The sequence below is a fragment of the Solea solea genome, chromosome 1, assembly GCF_958295425.1.
Source record: "Solea solea chromosome 1, fSolSol10.1, whole genome shotgun sequence".
NCBI lineage: Eukaryota > Metazoa > Chordata > Actinopteri > Pleuronectiformes > Soleidae > Solea > Solea solea.
Window position 1 is genome coordinate 15752317 of NC_081134.1, and position 13745 is coordinate 15766061.

The following is a 13745-nucleotide window of genomic DNA, read 5'->3' on the forward strand; positions in this document are numbered from 1 at the left end:
CAGATAATGGGGAACTCATATGCCGGGCAGCTGAAGTCTGCTCGATTTGAAGAGGTTCTCCATAACTCTATCGAGGCGTCGTTGCGTTCGAGCAGCGGAGATCCACAGCCCATCTTCACTCAGCTCTACCTCGAGCCAGAGCCTTTTCCCGGAAATATGGAAGGTAGGAAGGTCACCTCACCTCAAAGATTTGGGCCTTTTTTTCCTTCTTCCCAAAAATATGGCTTCACAGCAGAGGAGACTTGGCTTCATTGAACATATTGTCCTTGAAGATTATTTTTGTCCAGATACAGGTGCATTTTATCTGTAAAATAATCTGTAACGCTTGATTTAGTGGGTCTGTACTTCCTGTTGGATTCAATGGAAGTGGAAATTATAGTGCGTGATTTAAAGTGTGTTTTAATTTCCATTCAAGACCAAACCGTCCAAACTCACCTACGTATTATTTTAAATGTTAAAGCTCCAGTGTGTTTATTCACAGAAAGTACTGTACATGGACACTCCAGCCAGAGCTTGCGTTTTAATGACACAAACACCGACAAATGACACAAACGTCTACAGAGACCCAACAAAGAATGTGCAAAATGGTATAAAAACAACAACGTGGATTTAAATTCTCCAGCAGACATAAAGCCCAAAGCCGAATTCCATGCCGTGGAGCCACCGGGTCATGAGCTCATGAACGGCCACTCTTCCAACGATCTGGAGGAGCTGGAAGATGACGATGACTCCGACAGCAGCAGCCCTCCACTCCCCTACCTACAGGCTCCTGTACCTGACGGCTGCTGCACACTGGACGGTAATCCAGGCCCTTCATTTGACATACATTTATAATAAATGACAAAAATCTGTCACTAAGCATCCGAGAAGATTGTTCAAATTAAATGATTACATATGAGGCACTGATGCTGTTGTTGTCTAATGTCTTTTCCTCTCAAATGTCACATCTGCCTCTCCGTCCACTCTCAGGATTCTGTCAGGCGGGTAAGGACCTCCGCCTGGACTCCATGACAACAGAGCTCATCGAAGTCCCAGCAGGCTTCGAGCTGGTGGGTGCAAAGTCCCCCAGTGTCCCCGAGCACATCCTGGCGTGTGCTGTGGATCGACGCTTTTTGCCTGACGAGAACGGGAAAAATGCACTTTTAGGTCGGTCTGAGATAAGAGTGCAAGGAAAAATCTGTCCGAGGTTTATTTTTCTTTTTTCTCCTCAGATTTAAAGACTGGCTCTATACTGACATTTGGTCAAATACCGTGTAAATGATATTATGATATTATTATTGAGAGAAACACTCAAATAGCAGCTCTAATTATTCAGGCTGGTATTTGCTGATGATTGTTTATTGATCGGCCAATTATTACAAATATTTGGTTGATACATTCTTTTTATTGGAAATGACTGCATGTGCTTGCACTGTGTAGTGTAGTGGTGACATCATCAACAGTTAAACTGTATCCGATGGAGGAAAAAAGAAAATCAGCCAAATATGTGGGCCATGTTTTGCATTTCATTTTTTCCAATTTCATTGTTTGTTGTATCAAACATTTAAAGCCCAAGAAAATGATATATAACAACTGTATTTTTTATGTATGCACTACAGATCACAAACAGCTAAAATACAGAAATGACTAGTTTTTTTTTAAGATGATGATGATTTCATTTATTTACCTTACTGTGCTTAACAGTATTTCTCTTGTCACCGTCCTTTAAAAAAATCACAGAGAAACAGCACATTCATGGGTCGTAGTGTAAAAGTATTAAGAGTTCACTGGCATTTTGGTTTCATTTCATTACCTCCAGGTTTTTCGGGAAACTGTGTGGGCTGCGGTGAGAAGGGTTTTAGATACTTCACCGAGTTTTCGAACCACATCAACCTGAAGTTATCCACCCAGCCCAAGAAGCAGAAGCACTTAAAATACTACCTGCTGAAAAATTCACAGGGTGCTCTGTGCCAAGGACCCCTCATCTGCTGGAAAGGTAAAAAAACAACAACACACATTTGCTCTGATTTACTCTCAGATGATATCTTTTTAAGTAAAGAGGGTTTTGTCTCTCCGCCCTGTTCCTCCTCAGACTGTAAATCCCGACAGTTCTCCAGCAATGCGTCCACCTCCAAGCCCAGCTCGTCCTCCTCTCTCAGCAGTAAAGAGAACTGTGGCACCAGTGGACAAAGCTCCTCTCCATTTTCCCTCTCAGGTGAGACTTAAGCTAAAAAACCATTGATTGAAAATGTCTTTTAAGTCTGGATTCTCACACAGATGCCAATCTGAAATAAACATTTCACCATAAATAGTTGTTGTATCTCCAGGGCTGACTGGTTTGTGGTGTTGCCATAGTGATAGTACTTTGTAGTAGCTCCCTGTGTGTGGCTGATTCTGTTTACTGGTTATTTCTTTCCATGTAGTTGCTTTTATACTATTATATTCTTATTATCCTGTTATGATTGTATGTTCATTATTGTGTTCACTCTCCGCGGTAGTTGTAGAACTGAACAGTTGCCGTCATTGGTGATAGTTTCCAACTCAAAAGACAATTTTATACATTGGAATAGCACAAAAGCACAGAAAAGAAGAACATTCAATCATTCAATAATGACGTGTAAATAAGGCTTAAATCATCCGCTGAGGTGACACACAGTAATAATTAAATGTCATATGACGACGAGAAAAAGATTCCGTCTTTCTTGAAGGCGATGTTTTTTTCTGACAACAAGAACGCCTCCTCCCTCCGAGAGTGAAAGATAAGCTCTTGGGCTTGTGCTATTGATTTGTTCTGAACCTGGAAACTGGCCTGTCAGCGCAGATCTCACACATTAATGTGTCAGATAGCTGCGCTGCAGGACTTGTTGTTAGGGTAACAGCTGCCTGGAATCGGGTACAAATCCTCCTCCCCCAAGTCTGAGCCAAATGGGAGATGTTTATCCCGAAATGATTAATGAAGATGCAGAGTTATGGTCTGTTTGTGTTGTGTAAACAACGTTGGATACAGGGAATCTGCGAGTATTTGACATTTCACTGACACTAGTGTGAAGTCCAAAGGCAAGCGAGTGGCCAATCTGAGCTATTCGCGACCACTCCGGGACAAGGAATCACCTCTCTATAATGTTGGTAACTGTAATTTATTGCATTTTATTATTTCCATTTTCTTTTAGATTCTCCGCCCACCGCCAGAACGACGCAGGCATCTTCTGTCTTTTTTGGGAGTCAGGACATGAGCAGAGAGTGCAGTTTTATCAAACCTTTGACTTCCACACCTGGAAACAAGACTCTGCCAATAGGTGAAGTTTCTATTACACAGTTTCATTATTGTTTTCAGTTTTCATATACATAATTATATATATGTCTATATATGTATATACATATATGCAGAGAGAGAGAGAGAGAGAGAGAGGCTGACAAGCCTTTGCCTTTGCCTTTACATGAGTGACATTTCAATGGCCTTGCCCTTATACTGAAAGGGGTTGCTTAGCTACAGGTTGTTTTCTCTTTTTTTCTTTTACGTGGTTCAGCATAAGGCAGATGGATCTGTGGCTGACCGTGGAGCCAAGATTAACCCCTGCTACGGCTTGTTTGGACACACACACAAACACACAACATCATGCACAAACATATGTGTGTGTGTGTGTGTGTGTGTGTGTGTGTGTGTGTGTGTGTGTAAACACACCAATCAATACTGGAGGAAGGAATGCTGTAATGACTTTTTAAGGTCTTGCTATCCATTAGCCCCGTTACAAGGTTGTGATATTGACAAGTAAAGATTACACATACCAATCAATGTTTCAGTGTATTGCATACACAGTGAATATGAGATAGGGAAAAAAAAACAAAAAACCTCCAGTTGGGTCATTGACAAACAACCATCACACACACATATATATATATATATATACATATATATACATATATATGTATATATATGTGGGGAATCAATAAGCTGCTGTTAGTACTGACACACATACATGTAAATATATGTCTCTGCAGACAGTTGCAGTTTTTTTATGTTGGAAGTGTATAACTGCTTTAAAATAAAATGAGTGAGAATTCTTTGATATGTACTTCTGTATGTTACACTACATGTTTGGCATTTTGAAACAGAAGCTTACTTCACAAATGAGAAAGAAAAACATTCTTGCTGGTATTCAAGTGCTTGGAGAAGGGGCATTGCAGAAGTCTGTCATGTCCAATTTGCAGTCTCACCAGTAGATGTCACTATTTCTTATACGCTGGACCCTTAAAGTACAACACAATTGGCACAAAGCTCGACTCCATTTGACTTGGCACGGCACTGCCCTACATTATACCATGGTATACCATGCATGTTAAAAGTGACGTTAGCATTTATCGAGTCGTTTTTATGCACTGGTTAAATACAACAGTCTATGTGTCTCACTGTGGATCGTTAACGTGTGTGTTTGCAGTTCCCACAGCTCTGAGGGTGAACGGGCCGACGAATGGTCTGAGCGTTGATGCGCGTCCTCCTTCACTGAGTCCCTCTCAGGTTGCCATAGCGCCTCCAGGTCGGGGCTATCGCTCATCCGATTTAGGAGACAGTCCATGTAAGCCTTTCTTTCTTCCTTTTGACAAAAAAGACAAATATCTGTACAGGAGCACAACAATTAATACGTTCATTTGGGTTTTTCCAGTGGCTTCTGCCATGACCTCGGGCCCGCCAAAGAAGCGCCACCGGAGCTGGCATCCCAACACGTTGGTGCCGGTTCCACCCACAGCTGTACCTGTTCCCGCCATCCGACCCATTGTCTGTCCCCCAGGTACCTTGAACTAAAGCATTCTACTTGAGTTTGGGTCAAAATATGTTGGAAAATGTTGATCAGTGTTTTTTCAAACCTGGAAGTGATGATGTTGTTTTGTCCACAAAAGTTTTAAGACCCAAAGATTTCTTTGTCATAGCAAATAACAAAGAAGAGAGCAAAGAAACCAGAAAATATTCACATTTAAGAATCTGAAAAGTCAGAGAATTGTAAAAGCTGACGATTAATTTAGTAATTGATTAATAATCAATAACAGACCTTAATGTGTCTACATTTATTTCTATACACACCTGAAATAATGGTTCCACATGGTCTTCTGCATACCTTGTTGTTATGAGTAGTTATTTGAGTTACCGTTGCCTTTGGTGATCTCAAAATGAGTGAAGCATCAACAACGTTCCATAGAGCGGCCACACACTGGATATTTTCTCTTTTCCAGACCATTCCCTGTAAACCATAGAGATGGCTGTGAGTGAAAATCTCGTCAGTTTCTGAAATACTGTCCTCAGCTCAGCCTGTCTGGGCAGTGCATGTTCAAATATAGTTAAAGTACATTTCTCCTCCGTTTCAAGGCTCAATATGAACTCCATCGGGTCATCTTGACCATGTCTACATGCGTGAAGGCAATCAGTTGCTGCCATGTGATCGCCGTATTCGATATAAGCGCTAATGGACAGTTGAAGCGTACCTAATGAATTGGCTAGTGTGTGTGTGTGTTGTTGTTGGAACATAGACTGTGTTTTTTTTTATAAGCCTCGCTCCTCTTCCTCCTCATTTGGGGACAGAGAAAAGCCACATCTCCTCTGGCTCATAGAGATGATTCACCAAACATCTCCATGGAGACAGAGGTGGAGAGTTTGAGGCAGGAATTCTTTTTCGAAAAAAAAAAACGATTGAAGAGGATTATTTGCCACGTCATTTAATTGTGGTTATGTATATATATATATATATATGTATATATACATATATGTATATATACTGTACCGTGCACATGTGCAGTGTTCTCTGGCTTTTATAAAAACAATAGCAACAGATCGGCTGAATGTGACTTATCCTTGTGCTGACGTGTCATTCCTACTTTTCCATCCAGGGTCGGTGTTAGCAGTGACTTCTCCTCCGCCACAGGTAGCCGGAGTCATTCAGCCGCAGCCCATCACTGCTGGAGAAACAGTCATAGTTCCTGACAACCTGCTTACCTCAGCGGGTGTTCGGCCCGTCATCCTCATCGGTATGAGATCTTTTTCTTTTTGGAAATACAAAATCTTGAAGATTCTTAAATGAATTCACAACTGGTTTCACTGATAAAATGTGACTTTTAAAAGCTCAAAGGTTGTTGTTTTTTTTTCTTCACCATAAAATGGGTTCAACTCTATTTCAGAAAATGTCAACTAAATGTCAACATTCATCTTGTTAAATATCACACTCTTTCATAATTATTCCTGTTTGAGTTGGCTATTGGTTATTGGTTATTATGTGAAATGGATCTTTGGATATAGACATAATGGATATAACTTAATTCCATATATATATATATATATATATGTGTATATATATATAAATGGTTGTTTTTTTCCCTCACATTTTGAATAAATATATTTTATTGACTTAAATTCAAGATAAGAATGTAAAGACTGCATGTTGTTTTTCATGTTTGTCTAATGATGACTCCTCTTTCCAGGGCATGGCACTTTACCTTATTTCTATGGAAACGTTGGGGACATAGTGGTGAGCCCCCTGCTGGTCAACTGCTATAAGACCAGCCAGCTGACAGAGAAAAACCTGGAGACTTTGGGCCTCAACAGAAATCAACTTCTCAGCGTGGAAACAATGATCCTGCTCACTCTTCAGTATCTTGCACGTTTAGGTAAGCACACACACGAGCACAAAGAAGTGAACTGGCTTTGCTGAAGTGTTTTATGTGCGCTGTTATCACAACACGAGGGAGGCGGGATGTGAGGTGGATGACCGTGAGTGACTGTGACCGTGGAGCTGGTGTCTTATTCAAACACTGAAAAAGATAAAAATCTAACTGTGACATGAACTAAGGTGCACTTTTCTGATTCATCTGTGGTTTTTAAGTTGACGTTTTTCCAATTTCCCCTTCAGGTTCTGACCAGATTCCACTGAGGGAGGAGCTGGAGCAGATCGTTCTGAAGGCCATGCTGTGCTGTCCTGGTGGTCCCGCCATCTCCCTGACCCAGCTGCCGTGGCTGGCTCGGCTGGAAGCCAGCGTCTCCGGGGGCAGCGTCCAAGTCGTGGTTACCCATAACTCTTTGGGAGAGGGCATTTCTGAGTCGCTGCGTACGCTCAGTGAGGGTCCTCGCCACCAGCAGTGCCTGCCCACCTATGTGGTCATCATATGCGCCTCGAAAATGAGCAGCAGCGAGTTCTGCGTGCTTGTTTTGGGTGAGTTTTGCAGCCTAGCTATGCCATTTCAGTGTTATTACGTAAACCTGGTATCCATCTTATTATATTACATAGCCTATAAGTACAAATTTCAAACATTTAAGTCTAAATGTGCTTGTTGTACACAGGAAAGTACCAAGCACGGGCCTTAGCTGAAGGAATGCTGACGACCAACGAGTTTCTGAAGGAAATCAGCTACGAGCTCATCACGGGGAAAGTCACCATCTTGGCATCTCACTTTAAAACAACCTCACTAGGTGAGTCCTGCGGCTTTTAGAACACTGAATTTATTTGGGGGGGGGAAATCTGAGAGGGTTTTCAGTATCTAGTCATGATACTAAATTTGTAAACTTGTATGTGTTGATTCATGTTCATGGTCATTGTGTCCAAATGCACACAGTAAGTGAATGGAAAGTAGGGTATTCGGCTGCAGCTGTGTCTTGTACGTAAGTCAGTGTCTTTGTTGTGACTGTGGTGCCTGGTTGTTATCAGGGGACAATCTGGACAAGCAGCTGGTGCGATACCAGCGCCGGCGGAGGGGCCAGGTCATCCAGCCCTTTCAGGGGGATGTCACTGACCACATCCACTCCCAGGAGGCTGCCAGCATGTCACCACCCTCACACAGAGGTTAGACTCCTCTCATCATCACTGTTGTGTAAACTGTAACTGTTGGGCCAAGGACAGTTTAAACCAGTATTTTCCAAACGGATCCAACCTGCATTATAAATACTATACTATAAAAACAATTTTTACTACCTTTTCAGTAACACTTAATATTATTTTGTGTAGTATATGCAATATGTAATTTAACCCTTCTGTGACCATCCTGTCTTGTAACTCCTAGACCGTTTGTGATATCTAGAAAATGGAAAAACAATGGACTGGCGATCTGTCCAGGGTGTGACACCGACTCACCAGCGCGTCACACGTTTATGACGTCAGCTTCTCAGTACCGTAATTCCTAAACGGTTGAATATCGACTCTCACTCACTTTTTTTGACGATTCTACAGCCATAAAGTCAATATAAATACAGGCAGCCTGATTATCGTGATGGTTGTAAGAGGGTTAAAACAAATACACATTCATCTCACGTTAAAAGCCGGGTAAAAAAAACACCTGCAAATGGCCAAGAGGAGAGGAATTGGGCTTGCAACCAAAGGGTTGTTGGTTTAAATCAAGGGATCGGCACCCAATTCCCCTGTGCCTGGCTTGTGAGTGTTCACTACTGTCTGTAATCATGATAGGTTAAATGCAGAGGTCAAATTCACTATCACTAATTGGTGTGTGTGCAAAAATAACTCATTTTAATTCTAAAAAACCACAGTCTCTGGAAATCATTGATCAAAACAACCAAATTAACAGTACAAGACATTTATCTAAGTTCAGTATATCTATATAAAAAAACTGCACTAGAGGAAAAACTATAAGTTTTACTGGTACTAATGTACTGGCATCTAAATATTAAATATAATTGTTGGCTGCATATGATTGCGCCTGTCATGACAGGTATGGTGTTACATTTAATGACAAGTGCAGAGTATATTTGTGCTATAAACCCTTGTGTTTTCCTGTTGCAGAGCTCTTAACGAAGGTATTCCAGATCCATCCCACCCAGCTGAGAGTGGCTCGCAGCCTCCTCTCTCAAGTCTGCTCCATCGCAGACTCTGGGACCCAGAACCTCGACTTGGGTCGCTTTTGTAAAGTGGACTTTCTCGTGTTGGTCCCGCCCTCTCACGTACTGGTGCACCAGACGGCGCAGCGCATACGACAATCAGGTGTGTGTTCAACCGCAATAGATCTGTAACAAACGGTTATTTTCTCTTATTATTGTTATTTCTGATCAAGGACTTGTTCGGTGCACGGAATGTTGATGCCCTCAAATATCTTATGTTATCCACAAACCAAAATGAGTCACCTTTATGGATGTCTTTGTCACGTGGAGCAAATAAACCAGAACATATTCTAATATTTGCAGCTTGTCTTTCGTTAGATGGTGAAAAAAGTTGATTTAGAGTGAGGTTTGTGACTCCAGCTGTCTTTTTCCAGGCTTGAAACATGTCTGATATTATTGTAACTCTCTTTTAGTCTTGGCTCATGCAAATCACAATGAATGAATAGACGAGCTGTAGAATCTGAGGATCAGGGCGGGGCGCAGTGACACGTGCAAGGGACCAGCGATATAGAAATTAAATAAAATTCAAGAATTGATATACCATCTGTTGAGATCTTCAGAATTTGATTCTCACACAATCGTTGCGTCATCATGTTGGGGTTTTTTTTGTGTACAGGAGTGCTCGTGGACCTGGGAATTGAGGACGTCTGCTCAGCTCACCAGAAACCGGATAAGTACGTGGTGCGTCTGGACAACGACGTTCACGCCAAGATGGAGGCTTTCATGAGGAAAGTCAAACAGAATCCCTACACTCTGTTCATCCTCATTCACGACAACTCACATGTCGACCTCACAAGGTACGCCGACCCCCGGGACACAGGGACAGCCACAGTCAGACCTTATGGCAGCAGAATTAGTTGTGGCTGCAAATGCAGACTTGTCCTTTAATACCGACATGACTTTGGAAAGAGTAAAAAAAAAAACAGAACGTCGTCAACCTTGCGTTGCACTAGAATGTAGGCCAGATCATTTGAGATATTCTTTTTGCTTTTTTAAATTTCCTTTTGTGTTGATGAAGTTTGACATTCTTGAGCCTCTCTGGTCTGCCAAGATTCTTTTTGTTTATTCTCAGCAAACTGCTTTTCTCTGCTAGAATCACAAAATAGATCACTTCCTCTTTTCCAGAGAATTTTCCTTGGGAAAAAAAACAAACCCTACGCCTTCCTGGGCTCTTCCCTGAACCATGTCTCAAATCAATCTCAAGTTTTCTTAAAATATTATCAACAAGTGGATGGTTGTGGATAAGAAAACTTGACCCTCTCCTCTCTCCAGTGCTCTGTCTGGCTCTGTGTGCCATGGCGAGCTGCAGGGTCTGGCTGACCGAGTGGTGAACTGCCAGGAAGTCCTAGATGCCATGAACCTGCTGGTCCTGCAGGTCAGCTGCTTCCCATACACACTGCAGACGCGCCAATCGCGCATCAGCGTCCACAACGAGGTTTACTGGCCCTCCAACAACGGTCTGGTGAGCATTTTCATCTCCCATCCTTTTAGTTTCTTAAGAAGCCTTGTGAATTGTCAAGCTCTATTTTTAGCTCTAACTGTTGTCAAACCATAACCCATACAGAGGACGTTTCTTCGGAGGAGTTGTGTAGCTCTGCCCCCTGGTGGATTGAAATGTACTCACTTTAACAACCATGGCTTTAAAGGGCCATTGTGTAAGAATGAGTGACATCTAATGGTTAAACTGAGGACTCCTCTTTCCCTTTCATAAAGCATGTCAGGGAGCTAGAGTGGCTATCACATACAGAGAAGAGTCTGTCCTTCTTTTCCTTCCTGGGTAGTAAGCCTCCCCCGTAAACACACATAATGCACACTGTGTCTGGTTAATCTGCTCAGGTTGCCGTAGAAACATGGCAGCGCGAGATCATAGACTCTGCAAACCTTGTCTAACGGACACATAAAAGGACACACGTGTTTAACACAACAATATCGATAATAAGTTTAAAAAAAAAAAAACAACATTGATTACATGATTATGATTTTTAATTTAAATAATAAAGAAAATTCCTCTGAGACATACTGACATTTAAGAGTGTGTTAAATTCTTCCAGGATGTACTACTGTTATCTGCAAAGCACTCATAGCCTTGTACACATTTTCTCCAGCAGGGGGAGCAGTCTCCTAAGGAACTGGTCTACTTTGGCCTGAGGGACTACAGCAGCTCCCTGCAGTGGGGCATGGCCAGCCCCATACTGCGATGTGATGATGCATTTGAGAAGATGGTCCACACTCTGCTGGACAGGTCAGCCTGAGCTCATTGCCGACAGATCAGCACAGCAGATGGCTGTTTGTTGTGACTTCAAACCTCAGACCTGCAGCTTGTCTTTTGTCAGATGGGGGGAAAACTGAACTGAACAGCCTTATGTCACATTGCATAGTTATGTGACATTGTCAACAATGAGCTGTAGAATCTGACAATCAGGACAGAGCACATTGAAACATGCAAGGAACCAGAGATATAGACATTAAATAAAACATTTGTTATAATGAAATCTTCACCAAGGCAAGGATTTGGCAACACAGGAGTGACAATACTTGTACAGAAATGGTGCTATAGTGAGCTACTACAAGCAAGGTGATATATTCCAATTTATCCTATTATTAGTAAAACTCTCAGTGTAAAAGTAACATTGTTAAATGGTTTAAACAATGAAAAGTGGAAAGAAGAGCCTTAAAGCGCCACTTCATCCAAAAAAGGGTTAGATTAATTTCCAGAGATACATGTGTTATTGGATCATCAGACAGTGGATCTGAGACACATGTCTCACAACAACTGAGGACGTTGGGATTGAGAAAAATAAATATATGTGACAAAAAGTTGACGTCAAAGTCAAAATAAAATCCCTATACTGCTCTGTCAAGTTTGATGAGTATAATATCTGAAAAAAATCAAACATTCAAAATAAATCAAATAAAAACGGGGCAAATTTGGTCGAATTAAACAAATACAGCAGCATCATAATGATTTTAAGTTTATTCTTCATCTGACCAAGTGGGTAAAAAATGGGTGCAATCACCCTTTAAGCTTGCTGCTCTTCCATATCAATAGAGTGTTTCAAACATACAGTATCACATCATGAAACATTATGATATTTTAGTTTATTGACATTTTCTTACATCCCTAGCAAAGAGTGATCTCTGAGGGTTTTTTTCAAAATCAATGTCAGACTGTCTTTCAAAAGCTTTTTCCAATCCTTTTCTCATGTATATGTAGTATAAAGCGTGTCTAATTTGCCACTGTGATAGTAAATATTTTATATATATATTAGCCTGAGAGACTTCACAATAAAAACACTGATTTTTCTTAATTTTCTTTTTTCTATTACATGTGTGTTATCCTAGACATCCACACCTACACAGCATGGTCATCCGCAGCTACCTGCTGATTCAGCAGTACACTGAGGCCATGATGGCCTTGACCTCTTCCCCGTCCCTGAGGGACCACATTACCCCGGAGACTCTGGCCATGGTGGAGGACCTGATCAATGCCCCGAGCAGAGAGGGCTCCCAGGGCCGGGGCCACATGCTGCTGGTCCGCGTCCCCTCGCTGCAGCTCGCCATGCTGGCCAGGGAGCGACTGGAGGACGTGAGGGACAAACTGGGCCTGCAGCTGTGCTTTGCTGTTCTGCTGGGAAGTCCCGCCTCCGAACTCAACCTGCACAGAAACTTCATCAGTCGCCTCAGGGTGAGAGTCATCGCTAACTAAACGTGTTTAATATTAGTTATGTGACACATCTATATGGAAAATAGTATAACATTTTAAATGATTGGCAATCACTATAGATATTTAATACATTGTATAATGAAATGATTGTGGTTTTCTTTGATTATGATTATACATATTTTTTTGACATTTTAATCAAAATATTAATGTTGCATAACTGCCTTCTTCTTTCATTAACTTTTTTCATTTACATTTTTACATTTACAAATATCCATATAAGATTCAAATGTGAAGACCAGAGTGAGGCATCATATTCTATGATATTTAATATTCCTTTAATTTTGTTTGTTTTTACTCAAGAACAAATAATAGTTGACGATTAATTTACTCATTGCTCACCTGCAATACCTCAAAAACCCACCAGAGGGCAAGAACCGGTGTTGACTATATACTACAATTTAAAGTTTTACTGAAAAAATATTCATTTAGTTATATGTGAATATCAGAGTTAGTACAATATGAATTACTGGTGCAGTTTGTATCGAATAAACAGCAACAATCATGTGTTGTGTTGCAGGCGTGGCGAGGCTGTGACAATGAAGACTGGGTACCGCACACGTATGAGGATCTGGAGGGGCTGCCCTGCATCGTCATCCTCACCGGGAAAGATCCTCTCGGAGAGACTTTTCCCAGGTAGGGTCAGATTTCACAGTATTCCCTGACCCAGTAGACACACCAGACAACTGTAGTCATTCATAAATAACGTATTACATATTCCTTACGCTCATATTTAATCCACACATTGACACAGTGTGTTATCGCCTCTACAAGAAAGATTGTGTAATTGTAAGTGGAACATGGAAAATATACAGGTACAGAAAATATCTTCTTCTTCCACACTTTTACTCGTCTAGGTCTCTCAAATACAGCGACTTACGTCTGATCGACTCCAGCTACTTGACTCGCACAGCTCTGGAGCAGGAGGTGGGTCTGGCCTGCACCTACGTGTCCATGGATGTCGTACAGGAGCCCAAGAGGGCCATGGCCACACGGGAACCAGACCCAGAGAAGACGGCCAGCAGCATGAACAATGGCGACGAGCTGGAAAGACCTCAGAGCAATGGCAGCGCGGCAACCAGAACTTCTAGTGAGTTTCCTATAACCTCACTGAGGTAGTGACTAAGAGGATTGCTACACATACAGTCCTAGTGATTTGTTTTGAAGTGCCACAGGTTG

General features: G+C 41.7%; 1 protein-coding gene across 6 annotated transcripts in view; it reads left to right on the top strand.

Moving 5' to 3' along the window:
- greb1l (GREB1 like retinoic acid receptor coactivator) overlaps positions 1 to 13745 on the top strand; it is a 66945-nt gene that overhangs the window by 43692 nt on the left and 9508 nt on the right. For 3 of the 6 annotated variants that reach the window (XM_058647055.1, XM_058647064.1, XM_058647046.1), the window contains exons 3-22: positions 4 to 163; positions 623 to 799; positions 970 to 1146; positions 1799 to 1975; positions 2072 to 2194; positions 3150 to 3275; positions 4416 to 4553; positions 4641 to 4766; positions 5857 to 5994; positions 6445 to 6630; positions 6873 to 7172; positions 7301 to 7429; positions 7665 to 7799; positions 8751 to 8948; positions 9462 to 9642; positions 10118 to 10307; positions 10951 to 11087; positions 12188 to 12530; positions 13087 to 13202; positions 13424 to 13656. In XM_058647055.1, coding sequence (XP_058503038.1) covers positions 7 to 163; positions 623 to 799; positions 970 to 1146; positions 1799 to 1975; positions 2072 to 2194; positions 3150 to 3275; positions 4416 to 4553; positions 4641 to 4766; positions 5857 to 5994; positions 6445 to 6630; positions 6873 to 7172; positions 7301 to 7429; positions 7665 to 7799; positions 8751 to 8948; positions 9462 to 9642; positions 10118 to 10307; positions 10951 to 11087; positions 12188 to 12530; positions 13087 to 13202; positions 13424 to 13656 — 3487 coding nt within the window. In that variant the 5' untranslated portion in view covers positions 4 to 6. The remainder of the gene's footprint in view (positions 1 to 3; positions 164 to 622; positions 800 to 969; positions 1147 to 1798; positions 1976 to 2071; positions 2195 to 3149; positions 3276 to 4415; positions 4554 to 4640; positions 4767 to 5856; positions 5995 to 6444; positions 6631 to 6872; positions 7173 to 7300; positions 7430 to 7664; positions 7800 to 8750; positions 8949 to 9461; positions 9643 to 10117; positions 10308 to 10950; positions 11088 to 12187; positions 12531 to 13086; positions 13203 to 13423; positions 13657 to 13745) is intronic. The other 3 variants (XM_058647079.1, XM_058647073.1, XM_058647087.1) reach the window with 3 other exon arrangements.